A 21,273-nucleotide genomic window follows, 5' to 3' on the forward strand; every position below is an offset into this window, starting at 1 on the left:
GGAAGTAAAATGCTGGGGTTCATATGACAGTATGGAATGATGACAACAAAATAATGGATAAAACAAAGGATAAATAGAGTGTGTTAAATTGATAAGATTTCTATAAAAACAATACAGTCACAATATTTAAAGGCAGCTCTCCTCCACATCAATCATGAATGAAAAATAATAGTTTCTTTTAAATGGAGTAAAGAGCTTTAGTTCTACATATTTTAAAGTACCACCTATCAAAACTATCACCAAAAAAGCTTTTAAATTCAGGCAAGATTAAATGACAATCACAAAGTAACTGCACCTTTTTAGTATTTACTTATCCTGATTGCTAATTAAAACCTAAAAATTAACATAACCGTTAAAATCAAATGTGCTACACATGTATAGAGAGTAATTGGAAACGTTTTATTAATTTTGTAGGTTCTTCAAAGAAAGACAAAACCACTCCCCTAACTTCTGATTCCATCTGAGACATAAATTTTCATGACAAAACCTACCAAACTCATCCTGTAAACTTTAATTTAGAAAAATGCACTATAATGATGCTATTTAATGTTTACAAATTTTCATGAAATGTTATACAAGTACACATATGTGGTGTGTACATAAAACATTCATATCACATTCCTACATGAAGTTAATTCCAAAACTGTTTTCATCTCCTAAACCATAACAGATTTTTGTTCTGCATTTCTATGTGGGACAGAATACAGGAATCTTATCAGTTCCTACGTAATCAGTCGACACACAATAATCTTCAGGAAGTAGGCAGAGATCAGGTTGCTGTCACAAAACCTAAAATATACTCAATCTCACACTGCACATATTGTAAGGGAACCTTGAACTGTAAAATACTTTCAACTGTAAAAATGGTATTAGCATCACTTATGACACAAATCTGTAAGAACTTAGAACTGCCAAAATTTCTGTTATACACAAAAGTATCTATATTTAATGACCCCTCAGTTACAAATAAAGTGGAACTGTGCATGCAACATAATCTGAACATATTTTAATATAAATTCTATTACAAAATTCCTGTATTACGAAACCAGGAATTATTGTTACTATTTCAAAATGACTTTTGCTTCTCTTATTCAGCTATGCACAGAAATGTAGACTGCTGAAAGGTACAGCTATAGTCACTCAAAGTTTAGGTTGATCAAATCAAAGTTTAAGAAAAAAAAACACTGATCTCTACAAAAAAAGTATTGTTAACAACTTTAGCTACTTTAGAACAAAAATGCCTTTTATTTAGAAACATTAAATAATTCTTACATCTAAAATACTAAGCCAGTCAAAATGCTAAACCTTTCCTTAGACCTCAGCTTTAAGGAAAGAGTAGTCATCACAGGCCCAGAGCAATCAGAAACCTCCCTATTGTCCTTTCACAAAATATCCTGATGTTGATTTTTTGAGATTCCAATTTAGAAGTTGGTAATTTTCACAAATCTTAAGCCAAGGAGTTCAGAGTTCAAAAAGTTGAGCATTGCTTGAATGAAGTATTTGAAAGTGCTTTCTCTTTGCAGTTCCTTTTACTTGTCCCTTTCCTAGAAATCATCATCACTCCCTAACTCCGGCAACCTTGTGAATTTCAGTTAGCCACGCCAAAAATATAACCATTGCGAACAAGAAAGAAAAACCAAAGATATGGAAATGACAAGACAGTCATACCAGAACTCAAGAACAAAAAGGTAAGCTGTATCTAACGTAACACCACACTGCCCATATATATGTGGGCACATATATCTCTCAAATGACCTAATTTTTACATTTGCACAGGCATGCAACACTCATCCAAAATAAAAAGTTCTGTCCCTTTTTAATAACAATTACTATGGATACTGCTCAAAGCTTGATTTTGAAACTTGCTGAGACTGAGCTAGAAAAATAGTTTCTTCATCCCATGAAAGTATTATCAAATAGGACCAAGTTTTTAGAGTTAAAAAAATCAATGCTTTGATTTCTTGCCTGCCTTTGCAAGGGCATGGCAACAAATCGAAGCACATCTCCCCTCACACCCCATGTTGCCAAAGCAGTGGAAACAGTAGTACCATACAAGCAATCACCCAGAGGTTATAGATTAGCTACAATCAATGACAGTAAAGGACCTGAAGGAGGCAAAACTCTTAAACATGTGGTCTAGTAAGCACTCCTCTCCTCAGCAATTTGTTCATACACAACCCTGGTAGTAGTTAATTACAAGATTATAAACCCATTTCCACAGCCTTTTCACATACAACAGGTTAACAACAGGAAATTGAACATGTGAAGCCTTTCAACTACTCGAATTTAAGTTTCACTGTTCCGGTTTAGGCTGGGGACGGTGGAAAAAACTGGTTCCCCTTCCATAAACAAATATTTACTACAATTAGAAAACCACAAACTGAAACACAGAAGGGAAACCAGCTTTAAAAAGGCTGATGAGCATACAGAACACGAATAAAAATATAACTACAATATCACGCAAATTAATAGAAAGTATGGTTGGTTAAAGGTAATGGTGAAGATTCTAGAATGCCATGCTTAATTTCAACAGTTTTCATTACCAATCAAACTGATATTCAACTCACACATTATTAATTTGTGAACTTGATCAGATATCCATGTGACACCACACTTGGAGTCACTTGACTCTTAAATCAGAACTTCTCAAAGATAAAAAGTTACCTTAATACCACTTTTTTGTGAAAGGAACCACACATTTTCACAAATAAAGGCTGAGTGAGCAGCAAATCCCAGTGCTAGTGAAACTGTGCAATTTTAGAAGTTCCTATCTGTCTTTAAAAGGTGTTTCATAGAGTGGGGTTATGAATGATAGCTACCTGCAATGAGCTGGAATTGGACTTAATGACCCAAGAGTATGACTGCATGAGTATCGTGTTTTGTTAACAGTTCTGTCAAAAAGGACAGCAATTCTTTTCATTAACTAAATTTCATTTTCTTGTGAAGGAAAAAGAAATGTCTCCTCTGCTTTGCTATCAAAGTCTCACCTTCCCACTAGCTTGTTTGAATAGTCTCATACAAAGAGGCACCAAGCTTATAGGGCACATTTTCCTTTGTCACGCTTATCCTATTGTATTTAGAACATCTCTTCAGTGAGTTAAAGGGTTTCACAGCTTTTCCACTGTGTTTCTCTTGTGGAGGAGCTTGGAACTGGCAGCATCACCTCAATTTTGGGGCAGGTGGAAGTCGTTAAAAGGGATATTATGGGTTTGTCTGGAAGTACAACAGAGAAATGGAGTCCCTAATCCATGAGGTCCATTCCACACCTATTTTCCAACATTTCGCTTGAATTTGCTTCCCAAAAGATCCCTCACAGTTGCTTTCTATACTATGTTCCTTTTGTATACTCAGCCTAGAAGCACACCAACAATGTCTGCAGTAGAAAACAGATGAGGACCTAACCAGCACCAAAAGCTGTAAATCCAATTAATTTTTGCAACTCTTAGTAGCATTTGCCAGTACATAAAGACAAAATTGAGTGAAGTGGGTGTGTCTCTCACCCCCCTTTACATTTTCAGAAAGACAAAATATTTGCACAACACAAAAAGATTAATAATCCTTGTGGTTGGCTTTATCCTGGCTAACAGATAAGTCCCCAAAGCTGCTCACTCACTCCCCCTCCTCAGCAGAATGGTGTAAGAAAATACTAAGAGCAAACCAAGAAAAATCATGGGTCAAGATAAAAATATTATAGGAAGTAAAGGAAAACAGGAAGAAAATAAAAAGCCCACAAAAAAAGGCAGAAAGGGACCTGGGGTTGCCAGTCGAGAGCCAACTGAATATGAGCCTGTGTGTGCCCAGGTGACCAAGAAGGCCAATGACATCCTGGCCTCCAACAGCAGGACCAGGGAAATTATCATTCCCCTGTACTCAGCACTTGGAGAGGCCGCACCTCAAATGCTGTGTTCAGTTTTGGGCCCCTCATGACATGAGAGCCACTGAGGGGATGGAGCACGTCCAGAGAAGGACAACAGAGCTGGTGAAGGGTCTGGAACACAGTCTTACGAAGAGCAGCTGAGGGAGCTGTGGCTGTTTAGCCTGGAGAAGCAGCAGCTCAGGGGAGATCTTACAGCTCTCTACAACTGCCTGAAAGCAGGGTGCAGCCAGATGGGAGTTGGCCTCTTCTCCCAGGCAACCAGTGACAGGACAACAGGAAATGGCCTCAAGCTGCACCGGAGGTGGTTTGGATTAGATATTAGGAAAAAATTCTTCACAAAAAGGGTATAAAGCATTGGAACAGGCTGCCCAGGGGAGTGGTGGAGTCATCACCCCTCAAAGTGTTCAAAAAACGTGGATGTTGCACTTAAGGGCATGGCTTAATGGTGAACATGGTGGTGCTGCTAGTGGGACAACAGTTGGGCTTAAGTGTTTTTCAACCTTAATGATTCTGTGACTCAAATAAGTGATGCAAAGGCAACGACCAGTGCCCCTGGGCAGACCATCTCCCAGCTACTCTCTGAGCAAACTGCTAGCTGAACTCTCCACTCCATTAAATTTTCTTTTCTTTTGCTAGGATCTTATATGGCATGGAATAGCTTGAGACAGTTCAGGTTATCCACCTGGCAACTTCTTTTTGCACACCCAGTCTTCTTCCTGGGGAGGTAGGCAGAGTCAGAAACAGAGCAGGCCCTGCCACTGTGCAAACACTGTTCCACAAGAGTTAAAACATGAATGTATTGTCAACGCTTTTTGGTCACAACTCTAAAACCTGGCACCATACAAGCTGCTACGAAAAAGAAAATTTAACTCCATCTCAGGCATACCCAGTTGTACTCAGAAATCTTTCTTTCCTCCCTTGAGTTTCATGATCAATGATTACTATTCAGCTGCACAGTGTGGGATAGGCCAGGTATGTTGTTTTTAACCACTGTTAATAATTCTCAAGCATTTAGCGTTAACAATATTTTTTGCCCTAATAAAAAGTGAGGGAAGTTCTACATAAAAAAAAAAAAAAAAAACCTATATGGAAAAAACACCTTCCTTCTTTTCTCATTTCAGATATTTCATCAAGCAAAAAAACCTGACCATCCTGCAATACCAACTGTATCTTTATTAAAAAGAAATCTTAGAATTCTGAAGTAGTTAGAAACACCTAAAACATTATGAGGAACATACACTAGTCAAAGATTCCATTAGAAATACAGCAGCTTATAACTGTTTTAATTTATCAGAAACAGGCTTTTGCAAAGAAAAATATCTGCCATTACCTACAGGTTCCTGAGAGGGAATGAGTATAACAGAATTAACAGCTCTCAGATGTAAAATTACTAATTCCAGTAATACAGTACATTAAACATGCCATTTGAGATATATGCCAACTTAAACTACCACATATGGCATACTATCTAATTATCACAGTTTGTGTTTTCATATGCAGAGCTGTTCTAGTTTTTAAACAATGTGTCAAAATGCAGCTTTATCTGAAAACAGAAAATGCTATCTTTTTATAATACCAGTAGGTCAATATTGCAATTTTAACATGCACAAGTTTAAAAAAATTTTAAAAAGAAAAAAAATACATTGGAACAAGTCTGATGTTTTAGAAATGCTCTTAATTTTCCTATTATTAAAATATTTGGGTGCAAAATTAATTTTAATAAGAACATGTTTCTCAAAAATGGTATTTTCAATTTTTTTCTTCCTTTCAAGTCTTTAATTCACCTATTGACACACTAAGTCTTAACTGACAATAAACAAACAAAACAATCAAGTTAGTCATTCTCCCAGTTTTGCATGTGAAAAAAAATACTGTGAAATAGCACATGTACAGACATCAGTTGCAATCAAGACAGACATCACATGTGTTCCTTCTTTATGTGCAATTTGACCTCACTCAGAACAATTGCTAGTGCAGAATCATACATTCTAATTGCAGTTTAGTACAAATCATGCCCTAAAATATTTGATTTCAGATTCCCCAGCTGGTGCTTCATGTCACTTCAGCTGTTCAGAGGGATTTTTTTTTAATGTTTCTTTGCGCAAATAAGGAAAGAGCTCACACATAATTACCATGAAACATTATGTAATCTTAATCTCTCCTTTTCCAACTCAAACAGGACAATGTATTTTTAGACAATAAAAATCAAAATGTGCTAACAGATAGCACCTTAATAGACAAATAACTATGTAGTAGCCATTCCAAACACTTTGGGGTTTCTTGTCCAAGAATAAAAAATAATGATATGCTGCTTAGTCATCAGATGCATTTTCCACTGTCTCCCTTAGTTCTCACAAATTGTAGGTGGTGTGTTTGATAATTTCAACAGAAAGCAGATAATATCAGGATACAGTTGAACATACTGTCTCACTCTAAAAAACACAGATTACATTATAAACACGAGAATAATTATACATACAAGAATTTAACTAAAAGTGCCTCCATATTTTTTTTCCAGTTTGAAATAAGCATGAAGTCCTTGAACCTGTAATTACCTTTACAAAAGGTTTGTATTAATCTCAAATTTAAATACATGCAAAAATAATTTTTAATTTTTTTCTGAAATAATTTGAAAGGCATTAGAATCTGAACACTAAAATATATTTTAGGTTTCTATATTCAATAAACAAATAAGGACAATAATTTTAAAGGAATGAAGACTTATGTAAACAACTGTACTACAGGAAAACCCAAAGTATTTAATTTTTTTTTAATGAAAAGCAGGAAGGACTTGATTTCTTCCATACAAAATTCAAGTCTTCCCCAAATAAAAAGTCCAAATAACCCTTCTAAAAGAAGAGTCAAAACATTTTATGTAATAATAACCAGAAATAGGACAATTTGACTTCATGATTACTATTTTTAAGCCAAAATTCAAATATATCCTTAGAGTTTTTTAGAAAGTTTTTCTGTGCCTTTTAGTATTTTACATTAAAACTCTACAGAATCCTTCCCACTAACTGTTTAGATTTTTTTTTTATATTTTAGTCAGTTCCATACTTCTTCATAAATTTTGATTTATACCTGTCAAAATTAAAATCAAACAAGTACACCAAAACAAAAGACAAAAATTAGTACTTGTAGCAAGAGGAATTATTTGCCAATGGAAGGAGTTTTTAGAAAATGTTTAGTTTGAAGAGGATTTGTAACTGAATCTGGATTAGATCTAACTCTTATCTTTTAAAATGGACCTTTTAGCAGGACCGGCATACATTAACATAGAGCCAGTATTTTCCTATATGGAATTAGTGAACACATTTACAAATATATTAAAAAGCCAGTCTATACATAAAGATCAAGAAATCAGGCCATTTTTAACCAAAGACAATTCCAAAAAATTATTGATTATATACACTAAATTTTTATCACTTGTTCTGCTTTTGGCATTAGTAAAGGCTTACATATTTGCATTAAAATTTAAAAGGAAGTTTTAAACCAATGTAGTGTTTCTTGCAAAGGGACCATGAACTAAAAGAAAATACTACAAAACTCTTACCCCAAAAGGGGAGAACATTATGGCAAGCTCATAATGGTAAGCTGTATAATATACCTATTTTTTATAAATATCTTTTTATAACTGAAAAGGCACCCTACAATATCCTTACCAGAGCACTTGCATGATTCCTGTGCGCATCATTTACTTGACTATAATAAAATTTAATGTAGGAAGAAAGACATTTCCAAATACAGATTCAAACACCTCTAGCCAGCTGAGATAAGTTCGATTACAATTGTTTACAAGTCTAGAAAATGGTGAGAACACAACTCTTCTCAGGGGAAAAGGTGGCAGCAGTAAATCTTAACTATCATAAATGAGCACCAGGGAAAGAAAAAAAACAAGACAAAACAACAAAACATTCTTTTGCTAGAAAAAGGAAAACGCCTAGAATGACAGAAGTCTTTCAGCAAAAGACCTTAACTGGAATTTTTTTTTTTTTTAAATATACTACTAATAATCTATCCCTATGTTTGGGACTATGTAGACTGGAGGTGTATTCCACCTTGCATAAATTCAGTACTTACCTGAAACTAATGTTTGTATACAGAAACTGCTGGTATTATTACTGCCTTTGAACAAGTGTCTCCACTTATTCTTGTGGGAGGCAGCAGAAAACAGGAGAGAAATTATAATTTTCAGTCCTCATTCTTAAGAGACAAGAAAGAATTTTTATTTCTTTTTGCTTAAGGCAATAGAATATCAGCAGTGGAAAGACGGAAGAACTGTACCTGGAGAACTGGAGAAATGCTCACCTCTAGGGGAATATTTGACCTCAAGCAAAACAAAGAATGAGAAACAATTCATCAGGTTTTGATTGCATCCAAATATCTTCACCCTACATAAAAACTGGAAGTTTTACTTATCTGAGGTCATCAGTGATGGTTTTAACGGTGGAATTCCTATTCTGAAGAGCAAGTACAAAAGCAGAAGTAAAAAAGATTAGTGTTAAAATGCTTACAAAATAAACTACTCATTTTTCAGCACTTAGACGTGCTGAACTACTACTGAGATTCAGAATTCAAAAGATTTTTAGTGGGAAAACTTGGAGCTCTAAAACTAACTCAAAGACTAAAAATTGAAATTAAATACTTGTTCACACAATCACTGACTTCCCCAAATAAGCAGCATACACATAGTATTTTTTGGATTAAATATGTATTTTTAACTATCTTCACAGTCTAACATGGCCTATCCAGCAAGATTCCTCAACTTCCCCAGTGGAAGAGGGAAAACACTGGGGACATCCCACATTTTGAAGCAGGCAACACAAGTTATTTCTAAATAGGAGAAACACCTGTGCTGGTGTCCAAGATGAAAACCATCTTTTGCTTTTGAGCAAAGGAGAAAGAAATGGAGGAAATTATAATCCCCTTAGAATCCAGCATGTAAATGCTATGTGAAAACTACTGCACTCTAAAGGGATTAACACAATAAAATCTTCTTAAAGCAGAGTGAATCTTCAAAAATTATTCAATATGGAGTGACAAAGTCTTCTCAAATTTTCTGAGGTATGCTGGTCTTTCCCACTACATAGAAACTTACCTATAAGGATTCCAGAACACCTACTTGTTTCTTTTCAAACTGGCACCATTTCACAAAGTATGCCATCATTCTCCCTTGGTTTGCCAATAAACTGCATCATAATTCAGCAGATAATCACTAATAGCACTGTTTCCTCTAAATCAGCATTGCAACATCACACCTCTTTCTAGACCTACTGAAGTAGGTCATCCTAAAAATATGAAACTTATATTAGTTCCTGAAATACTTGTAGTTTTAAGCACACTTGACTTGAATATCAGATGTCCGTCCTCAGCTTATCTGCGCCTCCCAAGTAAGCATACCTTGAAATATGAAAACCTTGTAACACAAAACCAGTCCTACAAATCTACATTAATTTACACCAAAACTCCTGTATGCTTTCTTAGAATCCTTAACAGGGAAAACCCATCCAAAATAAGACCCTTCCATGCTTATAAGTATCAAGGGCATTAAGATCCCCCATTCTGAACTCCTATGCACTAATATTTCACAGAAAAAAAAAAAAATCCTTGCATTATCTTAGGAGCCCATCTAACTACACTCATATTTTTAAGGAGAAGTTCATCAAGTCTTACACGCAGGTGAAATACTGCAACCCTTAGCAAATTGTTGTAATCACTTCTGAAATTTTGTACTGGGAGAAACATGGCACCCAAATAAGAACTAGCCAACCTAGTAAAAAGCAAAATTCTTAACAGTAAACAACAAAAATCTTCAGGCAACCAATACAATGCTGTCAAAATTTACAAGCAGAGACTTCTTTACAAAAGAAAACACTCACAAAGAATTTTGCATGAGATGAAACTTTACAAGTTCCTGGACCAGTCAACATAACACATGGTAGTCCTTTACACAACATATGATTTCATTGAAAAAAGGACAAAGTGAGTTAATAAAGAGAAGCTTCTTTTTCCTCATTCTGAGCATATTCATGCGTGTTGGAAAAGGGAAATATCAAGGTATTTATTTCACAATTATGGATGACTAAATTTTGTGTCCTTATGTCTGCACCAATGAAATCAGAAAGTGCAAAGCTAATAAAGTGTGAAGGACAGAGCTGAACTACTTCTGAACATCACAACTTCAACTAGTAATTACTATCAAACAAAAGAGCCATTAGAAAAGACAATATAGAAACAATAGAATCTTGTTGTTACTAATCAAAAAAGTACCATTAAAAAAAACGAAATAAAGATAAACTAGTTACAAATATCTTCCTTAATTCAAACACTGACCTCGCTACCACTATCCATTCTATGTCTCCTAAACTAGAGGGTATAAAACATTTGCATAAACTGAGGGGGGTTTGTTTTCCAAAGGTACAGGAAACCTAATGGGACAAATACAGCTGCCCATTTAATTGACTTTCTACCATCAAGAGCATGCAAGACTAAAGTTCTGAGACTAGCAGTTACACATATTTCTACGTACACTCAAATATTTTTTAACACTCTGATTTAAAATCAGAGGAACCATTTTTTCTTTCTAAATCCTAGCTATTCAGGGAAAGAACCATCTTGCTAGCTATGAACCAATAAATCAAAAAATAAAAAAATAAAAAAAAATTATTCATTAATAATTCATTCATAATATATCATGTTGGCACTTACTAGAACAGCTAGTCATAGATGTAGATCCATACAGAATTTACAAATCTTATAAAATTATAAATTACATATTTTATTATTGTTAAAGGTAGTGCAAATACTAGATGAGCACTTGGCATCACCAACATAAAACAAACCTACAAAATCATATATCCCTAAAAAAGAATCTTTGTAAAGTTACAACTTCGTTTTTCTTTGTGGGTTTTTTTTTTTTTTTTAGCATTTTGCTATGCTGGAAATTATATGCTGTTTGATGAAGACTAATCTCAACAAAAAACTGGCAGACTTTGTTGTACTGCAGTGCACAGTAAAAGAATCAGAAGTTAGGAAATTATACAGTTACAAGGAATTCCTGGGAAATACAAATTTTACTTTAGATGACAGACTCGCCAAGTGTTCACCTAATAACGTAAGTAGAAGACATACAAAGAATGAAGTGTGCACACACATGCAAGGCAGAAAACAAACCCCATACATGTTCTACATCTAACACTTGCAACAAATCATTTTATAAAGCTTTAAGGCATCCAGTAGCAGCGTTTCATTGCAGACCTTTGAAAAATCAGCACAGACAGAATGCCGGAAGACCCTCTCTTGTTCCACAGAAGTTTTCTTCAAATCCAGGTCAAAACTCCACTAAAAAACCACCTATTCCCCTTTTTTTTTTTTTTTCTGGTGTTCCTCAGGAAAATTGCTGGTAGACTGCCAGATTACAGTAAAACAAATATTCTATAACCCCAGCTCAATACTGCTGCCAAAACAGTATCTGCGGCAGCACCTGAATTGCTGCTGCTACTACTTGTACTATACACTACCCTACCTGCACTCTGGCATTTCCTAATACCAGATTATAGATGGGGACAAAATGTAAACCACTGTTAGATCAAGCTCCAACACTGGCATATGGCCCAACTGGTCTTTCCTCCCCCTTCCCTTACAGCCATGACATTTCACAGCCCAACTCTTTTGGAATACACTCTTATCATAGTTTTAATTTCATAAGTACACTGGATGCTCAACAAAGCCAACTGAATGGACACATGTCATTTCCTACTTTTCCAGTGCATGACCTAATATAAATATTTTCAATAACTCATGTTATAAAAACTCCACATTGTATATTCAGTTAAATATTTGTAATTTTTCATGTACTATTTCAAAGCCAGAATTTAGAACACTAGGAAGATGATTAATTGCTGCTGCGCCTGATTATCTGGTTCTCTACAGAGAATTTTCTTCCCCATATTGCTCATGAAGAATCTAAATAGGACTAAAGTCACTACTTGAGAATAAAAAAATACATACAAATCTTCCGAGAGCTTTGGAGGTGTGCACTATGGTTCTTGACTCAAGCAAACAGGTGCCACTCTATCAAGTGGGGGAAAATAGTACAAATGTGTGAAGCTCTTTATGTGGGAAATTACAAGAGAGTTAAATGGCACTGAGCAAGGCACAAAAAGTGCTTTTAAAATAGAAACAAGGGAACATGCAGAGAACCTCAGTATCTAATTTAATTAATGATTGAGAATGCAAAGGCTCCAACTGGTGAAACATTAGCAGCAGCCATGAATTTCACTGTAGTTCTGTATAACAAGTAATCTTACCTGAGTGATTCTCAAAAAAATGTCAACACATCGATTGTATTTTTCATCTGATCCTGTCAATGCTGAGATGACAGGCCCTGCAGGATGCAGTGAGAGATCAACGATGAAAAACAGATGTTTAGTCTTTTCAAAATCAAAACCTACAAGACCAGGTAAATACGAAATTTTGTCCAAGATTCATGCTTCTTTATATCCAAAAAATGCTAATGTTACATAACCACTTTCATATACATAAGTTGGCAAGAGTATCTCTCACTCACAAGGCATCTGACCCCAGGTCAATCATACCACCAATGTTTAACTTTAAACCTGGTCCCTAATATACTGTTCTTTCTAGTGCTATCTGGTCACATAGCTAGTTATTTACATCACCTACATCAACATATGTTCTCCAACCTTTCCAACACAAAGGAGACTTAATTTTGTCCATCAGTTATGCAGAACACTTAAACCTTACACAAAATTTACTGCAATTCAGAAGTCAAGAAGAACAATAACTAGCTCAAGCAAAGAGTGATAAATTCATACTCAAAGGCTACAAAAGCATGCTAGCATTGTACAGTTGGGAGCTGCCTTTCATAGATGTGTCTCCAAAGACTGTCTTAAACTGACATTTCAATAAGATCAGTTAAGTTCTTGCAAAGGAATTGCAATGCTTGGCTATTATCAAGAACAGCATATCTAATATTAAGTAAACCCCAGTAAGATTCAACCATAATTAATGATCAATATGTTAAAATGAAAACAAGTTTATATGGGTGGATAGGAATTTAGATACTTGTGATTTTTATGTATTAAAATATTTAATGTGTCTATGAAATAGAGGGAAAATTTAAAGCAGAGTATTCTGACAATCCTTTCTCTATTTTTAATCAAAATACAAGCAATTTAGTTGATCTTTATAATGCTGTGAACAATCACAGGTTGGGATGGAGAAACTCCTGAAATCAAAACAAAAATAGGATGGAATAGAGCTACACAAATCTGTACTGTAACTCTTAAAAGATCTCTAGGTTAAAGTATAGTTTGATATTTCCTCTGGGGGGAAGGAAAATGGCCCTGAATACCAGGGTGAATGTAAGGAACCTGATATTTTCCTAAAGCTATGTCATGCACTCAGAATAAAGACAGTCATATATCTACAGTAAATTAATAACCTTGCACATGCCCAGCACAATAATTGATTCCACTTGCCAAATACCAAATTCCAATTCTCCATGTTTCCATGCTACTAGAAATCCTTAAAAAGACCACAAGACTGGGCTAAATAAAACAAGCACCAAGCATTCCCACTACAAAACATACTACACTACATCAGAAATTCATACCAGACATAGTATAATTCTTTTCATTTACAGACAATAGTTGTTGTTAGAATAAGCACAAATATTTTTGCTAAATCCATTGTAACCATGACATTTCAAAAACACGTGCACCAGCTTCATTACTCAACAGATAGATTTGATAAACAGGAAAAACATATTACAGTTTTAGATTGGATTTGTTTGACACTAGCATAAAATTCTTAATGTACTTCAATCAGAAAAACCAAAAGGCCTACCTAGAAACATGGCCATCAATAAGAGTCAGAAAAGCAGCCTTCCAATTTCTACTATGTATTGCGTTTTATACCATGACACTGCAGCCTCTGAGGCTCAGATTAATTAAGATCAACAGCAGCTGCAGTGCAACGTGAGAAGCACACGGCCACAGCTCTCACCAGTCCAGCCCAATTACCTGCAGCATTCCGACACTGGACAACTGACAACTATGATACTCCTCACCAAGCCATTAACTCCCACTGGCCTACTGACCAATGTTAAGAAACAAACTAAACTCTAAGATGGACTGGAAAGCTCATTGCACTGCTGCAAGACCCAACAATGAGTCTCCAAGATGTTTGCCAGTCAAATCTTAATAGTTGTTGCTTAACTTTATGTGAGCACTGTGTCCAAAGACAGAAATGTGATAGCAATAAGGTGCAAGCCTCTTCCCTAACCACCCCATGCTCCATTTCTAGAGGCCAGTCTGACAAATTCACTAAATCCAAGGTTTTCTTCCCTGGCCAAAAAGCTACTGAACCCTGACAAAATAAATTCTCTGGTCAACTACTGAGGACAATATCTAAGCTAATGAAATTAATTAAGAACAAACAAGATCAAAGAGTATTTGAAAAAGATATTGCTTGTTACAGGTTACACCAGTTAAAAAAAGCAAGCACATGTTTTGTTTACTGCACAAGGGAGAAGAGGAACACAAGAGATTCAGTCATTCCCTGCTTATATTTTTTAAATTATTAGCTCCAACACATATTCTCTATCAAGAATCCATTAAAACTTGGATCTATCTACAAAAAACTATTGAATTATTGTATTGAAATGTTGAACTTCATGAAAGGGGAAAACTTAAGTCTTATTTAATTTTTTTAAATTAATAACTGCTTTACAGAAATCCCAGCTTTATCAAAAAACAATGCTATTACTAGAAGCACCTTCATCTGCATAAGCTTTCTAACTACTGGAAATACTTTGGTTTTCCATTATATTGAAACCTAGGTAAAAGCAATCACAATGAAAATGTTGAAAAGTTAAAATACAGCATTTCCCTGTCATAACAGCTGTCCTCACTCTGTTCTTTTATTTTGACAACGAAGTTAGTTGTTAGCCTATGTCATTTATTAAAGTTAGACTAACCATTCCAAATCTGTCAGAAGGTGTTATAAACCTTTCTATACGAGACAAAGACACAGCACTTTCTTGCAAACCAAAGCCATTTATTATGTCGAAGTTGATTCACTCATTAACATAAGTCCCTACAGGTAGAAAAAAAAATCAGTGCCAAATTTCTACTTTAACTTCTCAAAATTTTTCTAAGCCTACCAAATGAGACGCTGCTAAGTGATAGTATACAAGACAAGTTAGATATGTAACAATCTCAAGATCCTACTAAGTTACATATTCAGTTTCAGCTTCCTTTTAAATGCAAAATACTACAGATCTGCTGGCTAACAAGCTAACTTTTTTTATTCTGTTTCAGTAACCAGGCAACAGACAACTGTCCAACTGAGAATTATCTCTCTGAACAGCTGGCAATCAACACTTGGGAGTTTTTGGTCGTTGGTCTCTTTTTTTTTTTTTTAACTAGTACAAAGATCAGTGATTGCTTTAAAAAATCTATACAGCTCTAGATTCCACCTCTGAAATCTCTACTCACTATTTAGTAATTTCCTCAGTCCCATTACCCCTGAAGTTACTCATAAGTAAATGTTTACAATAGAATCTGAAAATCTTAGATATATACTTATGTAGTCTCTAATTAGCTAATGTCAACACTTCAGGAAAAAAAGTAGGATCATCAAGAAAAAAAAAATTAGACGCATTTATTGATGTATGACGAACCCCTTCAAGGAAGCAAGACAACAGACAGCTAAAAAATAAAGCCATTCTCACTTCTAACTCTATTACTCTTTTCCATACCTGGAAGAGCTGTATCTCACTTCAACAAAATTTCAAGTGTTAATTTTTAAAACATTCCTTTCCTTACTAGATTTCATCACTTTTAAGACTTATAAATTAACATTGCAAACTCTATTTCTATAAAGGAAATAACAATGGAGGGCCAAGTTTGATATATCTTTCTCCTTCCCAGCAGTTTATAGGAGTAATGATGCTATAAGATTATTAATTATAAATTCCTGTAACCTAATGTGTTATTTACACATTCAATGTTTTTGAAAGGTTTTTAAGAGTCAGAATAAGAAACTTTTCAGAAGGGCACTGACACAATGGGCAGCTAGACTATCTCCCATAACACACAAATAGTTTAAAAAGAAAATCTGATATTTAAACAGAAAACATCTAAAAATACAAGTCCCTTGGTAAAAGCACAAAATAGCCATACAATACTTCATACACTCTCTACACAAGATGGGAGAGAAAACTCCTGCCTTTTATATTCTCCAAACATTGAGATCACTGATGATTAGAAATCTACTATAAGAACAACACATCTAATATATTGCTAAAACCAGTAAAACCTTATCCCCATTTAACTGTGCTTTTATTAATCTCTGCTCTTGATATAATCTAATTTAAGTACACCTATGACATCATATTCCAATAAATTGAAAAACACCAACCAAGCTCAAATTCACTCAAGCACCAAGTTCAGACCAGGCAAGAGCCTGTTGCAAGATAAACAACATGGTGTGATGTAACATAATTTTGTGCATGTGTGTGCATATGTGAGAGACTGGGGTGGGAACGCAGAGAGAGGGAGGGAGAGGGAGAGAGTGAGTGCATGCATGAGAGAGAAAGAGAGAGAGAGCGTACGGCAGCGCTCGCAAGGGAAAAATATACACGGCCTGAGTAGCTTTGAGTCCGGTGCTCACTATAATGCAGAATGAGAAACACATAAGCAATGACAGCTTCATACAACAGAAATAATTTCTTGTGTTATTCAAAAAACCATACAGTATAATAGCTTCACAGAATAGCCACTTTATCAAGTTGGCTGAATCTGTAATTAACTTTTGAACCAAAACCTAGTAGTCAATACACACTGTACTTTCTATGCAGAAAGATCAGCACCATTTAGTTTAAAAGTAGGGCATATTTTGCCATTTTAATTTTACTTCTGCTAATCTTAGGGGACAAGCCTGAACAGAAAAGAATCAGGGATAATCTATGCACAATATCCAAAGTCAAATTGCAGAAGTCCAGACAACAAGAAAGTCAGCGGGTAACCTGAAAAGAGAACAATAAATTGTGTACTCAAAAATAAAACTGTAGTGGACAGTAATGTATTTATATACTGCTTCCTATCTTGTAAACTAAAATGTTCAATGCAAAGCTGTTTTTTCCTTCAAATTCTTGTAATTAGAGCTGCCATATAATTCTTCAGTAATTATGTCACCTTTTGATGCACAAAAATAATTCCAACAGAAATCAGTCTGCATACTGAAGTCCTATATCACAGGGAAAAGAAAAAAACACTATTAGATCATAGGAACTACTCGTAACTTCTGTATTACAAGCACCTTCCTCCTTTGCAAACAGGAGTTTACTTTTCTAAAACTTTTTGGAAATACAGAAAATTTTCATAGAAGCTTCGATGACAGAACATTCCACAGCGAAACATACATTAAACAAATTTGTAGTAACAAGCATCAGAGGTAAGGACTAAGTAATATCTATTAGGAAAACAGCAGTTGTTTAAAAAACTTCGTAAGAAAAATAAACCATAACTTTATCTTAGCTCTTTCACAAGGTTTGTATTCCCTAATGTTATATGAGCAAGAGAGTCTGGAAGAAACCCAAAAGCCATCAGCTCAAGGAATGACAGGACCTCTGAAAATTCCATGGGCTGGTAGTCAGACGCAAACAGAAATACTAACAAGAGCTGGCCACGCTGGAATCCATTTCCCATCCCTGTTCCATGCTTTAGCAGGTATCAGCCACCAACTTCCTTAAAATGCTCGCTTTCCATATGACACAGCATGGCTGCAAATTCAAGGCAGACTGTATAAAGTCGAACTGGAACTTCATTTGCACCTGTTACTGTGAAAATGCTTGAGCGTCCCTGCCCTAGTTATTTATATTATTGCTGCTGATTTTAAGGGAGAATATGTTTATGTTGCAAATGTTTTTCTCATGTCATTCTAGCTTGTGATTTTTTATTTTTCAAAGGTTCTTCTGCTACTACTGCTGCATCTTTACAATTTCCTATACAAAAAAAAGTAATTCTGATTTAATCAGAAAACAGAGGAACTATAGTAGAGCACTGAACAAAAGATCTAATCTTTGGAGCGTCCTTTCCAAGTGAGTGTAAATAAACTGTAGTAAAATGAAAAGGCTCGTAATTTGGTATTTGGAATATTCTTCATAAACACCAATTTTCTGTAACATCCTTGCATATCTGATAACCCCTCATGTATAATGCAGAAAATCTATTTCATTTTCATCTATTGACAGTGAATTTAATTTACTATTGCAGCTCTTTACCCAGATTATGTTATTAATTCTGCAATCAGGCTCTTTAGAATGCTTTTATTTCTTCCAAGAGTTTTCACAATTCCACACTGATTTTTTTTTCACCCTATCATACCTTTCAAAATAAAGGATCATGTTTTTCCTAGCTTTGTAAAAAAAAGTAAAAAAGAAAAAGCCCAAAAGCAACAAGCACCGCTTCATAAGCTGTAACATTCAACAGGAAGAAAAAGATCTACATGCATCACTTCAATCTCTGACATTTAAGTATTATAAACTACATTCATTAAGGAGACATACAACAGGTGCATTAGAATTTCCACATCAACAATCATATTTGTAAATAGACCACAATATTTCTGTTAATAAAAAGTTATCCACTTCTGTCTGACAGTAAAGTTAGAGGACAGGAAAACTAAATGCTCCAATGTTAGTGGTCTGTTTACATCCATACCAACTGCCTTTGCTATTTTGTAGAATTCAGTCATCTTGTTAAAATAGATCAAATACAAAGCAGCTCTTATTTTTCCAAAAAAAAAAAAAAAGTCAGGAGCAGCTAGTCAACTCAATTCTAAATCACCAGATACTCTTCAAAATAACAAAATCAAAACACAAAAGTGTCAACTATGTTATTTTGTATCAGTTTTTTAAAAGTCCTCTGGAGCAAAGTTCAATTACAGAATGCTAATTTGTTCATCTTTAGGTAAAAAAACCCAATTATTCAACTGCAGAAGCTAAAATCTTGTCTACCATTATATAAGACTCTCTCTTCAGAAATCTTATAAAGGAGGAATGCTAATTCATGTATTTATTATTGTTACACTCAAATACTAAAAAACTTTTCCTGTGCATTAATACAGCTAATATAAAATGCTAATTCTTTTATTCATCCAAAGCATTTCAGTTTTATAATAGTTTTCTTCCACCATCATGATAAACATAATATAAAGAATATCTTAAGAGCAGCACTTGTCGTCTTTACTTCACTCCAGAGCCAATGAACAAAGCAGTGAAGCAGAAAGAAGGTACATAATGGATTTAAAGTAAATGGCCCGTTCTTTAAGAAGCAGTCTCTCATTGTTACTCATTCTAGCTTAATTGTCATTACAATGTCTGGAAACTTCAAACGAACAATTATCTTTACGCCACCTGTCACATTGGTTCCTTAAAGCTAAATATTTTTTAAATAAAAAATAAAGCAATCAATGTTAATGAAAATAATCTTTTGTAGAAATATTGTAAATGTCTTTAAACTTATTTCAAGCAGTTAGTGTCCAGTTCAGTCCATTCCATACACCAAAATAGACAGAATCTTTATATTCACTATTGCACTTTGTAACATACTTTTCTGAGACATAATGCTTCCTGCTGCACTGGAAGCTTAATCATCAATATATGAAACACACTGACTTCTGCATACATGCCTGGGAATTTAAAAATAAAGAATTGCCTAATTTTTGCACCTACCTGGGTAAAAATCTTTGGATTTAGACAGCTTGATGGTGGCCCCAGTCTCTTTCTGCAACTGAACAATTGTCTGTCCTCCCTTCCCAATTATAGATCCAGCAGCATAACTAGGTATGAGGACCTTTAGAAAATACTGGCCATCCTCTGAAAAATTGAGATATGCATGGTTAATATGGCTTATAAGTTGTCATTTTTCCTCCCCAGACCCACAAATAAACAAAAGGTTACATCTTTGAACTCCTCCACTAATTCATGCATTTACATCTAACCAGTTGCGTCATTATACAAGACATGTTTAGACTATGCCTTTGACAGTTTAAAATATCTGCATTTATTCTAAGCAAAGAACCTACATAGGTTCCTTATTTCAGTAAAAGAATGAGAATAATACCGAAATTATATTTCAAAGGTAGATTTTCTTTTTGTAATAGTAACCACAGCATGCAGAAATGATCAGACCCCTTAAAAAAACTAAAGCCCTGCATGAAAACGTGGTTAGTGACAACTACAACCTGGCTTGGAAATACTGCAAAAGAAATGACAAAACCAAGAAAGAACGAATTGTAAATTCTAATGGGCTATTTGTTTGTCATTAGCAAACACATGAGAACAGCAATTAGCTATTGCTTGCATTCTTCTTAAGTGAGCAAAACGACTACTCTGCTACCAAATAACCCACCCAAAATGTGGGGTTTTATTCCAAGCATTTCAGCCACTGCCAAGAAAACAACTCAACATGGTGCAGATGGAATCACTTGCCTAAGTAATCCTGATGTATTCCTTTAGCACTTCTTAAGCGACAATGATCTCTTTTAAGCTCATTAATTAAAGGACACTAAGAAGAATTTTTCCCAATTGATCAAAAGGCTAAGTCACTTATTTTAAATACCCTTAAAAGGTGACAAGATAGACAATGCCAGTTCTCTACCCATCACTAGCACTACAGCATACCATGGAAACAGGAAAAAATACATAGAATGAATGGAAGGGAGAAAGAAAACAGGATTCCAGTCTGATTTGGAAACTACAAAAATTTTAGTGCCCTCATGCCACTGCTAAATCCAGCTACACTGAAGTCTGAGGACCTCTCCATAACTGTCTCTGAAGAAGTGCAAGGCAATGGGGGTACGCTGGTTCCCCAGACTTGTGCTCCCCCAGTAATTATGGCAACGTCCCATTGGCACAGATATCAAAATATCATGAAACCTGTTTCATAAAGTTGGTTGTTGGGGTTTTTTTTACCCCTAAGCACAAGAAATTACCTGAGTTCACCTTACTTCCCTTCCCTGAGACTACAAAGCTTCTCAGTAAGTGCCTGTGTGTGACAGTGGTGCCCACCCCTATTACCATAGCTGGGGAACCATGCTCTCAACATTGGGCAAATAAATTCACCTCTGCCTCGGTGCATTGTTATGACGACTCCAGTGCAAACGGATAAAGGAGATGCTGGTCCCGTTATAACTCATCTCCTCCAGGAACAGCAGGATGTTAACTAGCGAGTCCCCGCAGCCGAGGGGCGACTCCCCCCGCCACCAGCCAGCCCTCGCCCCCGGCTCGGCACGGCAAACACACGCCGTGTACGCGCTGACAATGGAAGTGAGGCCAAGGAGGAGGAAAAGGCAAGGCAAGG

General features: G+C 35.3%; 1 protein-coding gene across 3 annotated transcripts in view; it reads right to left on the bottom strand.

Annotated features, from left to right (window-relative positions):
- NOVA1 (NOVA alternative splicing regulator 1) overlaps positions 1-21,249 on the bottom strand; it is a 144,941-nt gene extending 123,692 nt beyond the window's left edge. Inside the window, exons 1-2 of one of the 3 annotated variants that reach the window (XM_008639563.2) lie at positions 21,036-21,249; positions 19,644-19,787 (exon numbers count right to left, since the gene is read on the bottom strand). In XM_008639563.2, coding sequence (XP_008637785.1) covers positions 19,644-19,787; positions 21,036-21,051 — 160 coding nt within the window. In that variant the 5' untranslated portion in view covers positions 21,052-21,249. Of the gene's footprint in view, positions 1-19,643; positions 19,788-21,035 lie in introns of those variants that run through there. The other 2 variants (XM_017741738.1, XM_017741741.1) reach the window with 2 other exon arrangements.
- Between the last annotated feature and the right edge of the window lie 24 nt (positions 21,250-21,273).

This window comes from Corvus brachyrhynchos, unplaced genomic scaffold (assembly GCF_000691975.1).
Source record: "Corvus brachyrhynchos isolate BGI_N302 unplaced genomic scaffold, ASM69197v1 scaffold115, whole genome shotgun sequence".
NCBI lineage: Eukaryota > Metazoa > Chordata > Aves > Passeriformes > Corvidae > Corvus > Corvus brachyrhynchos.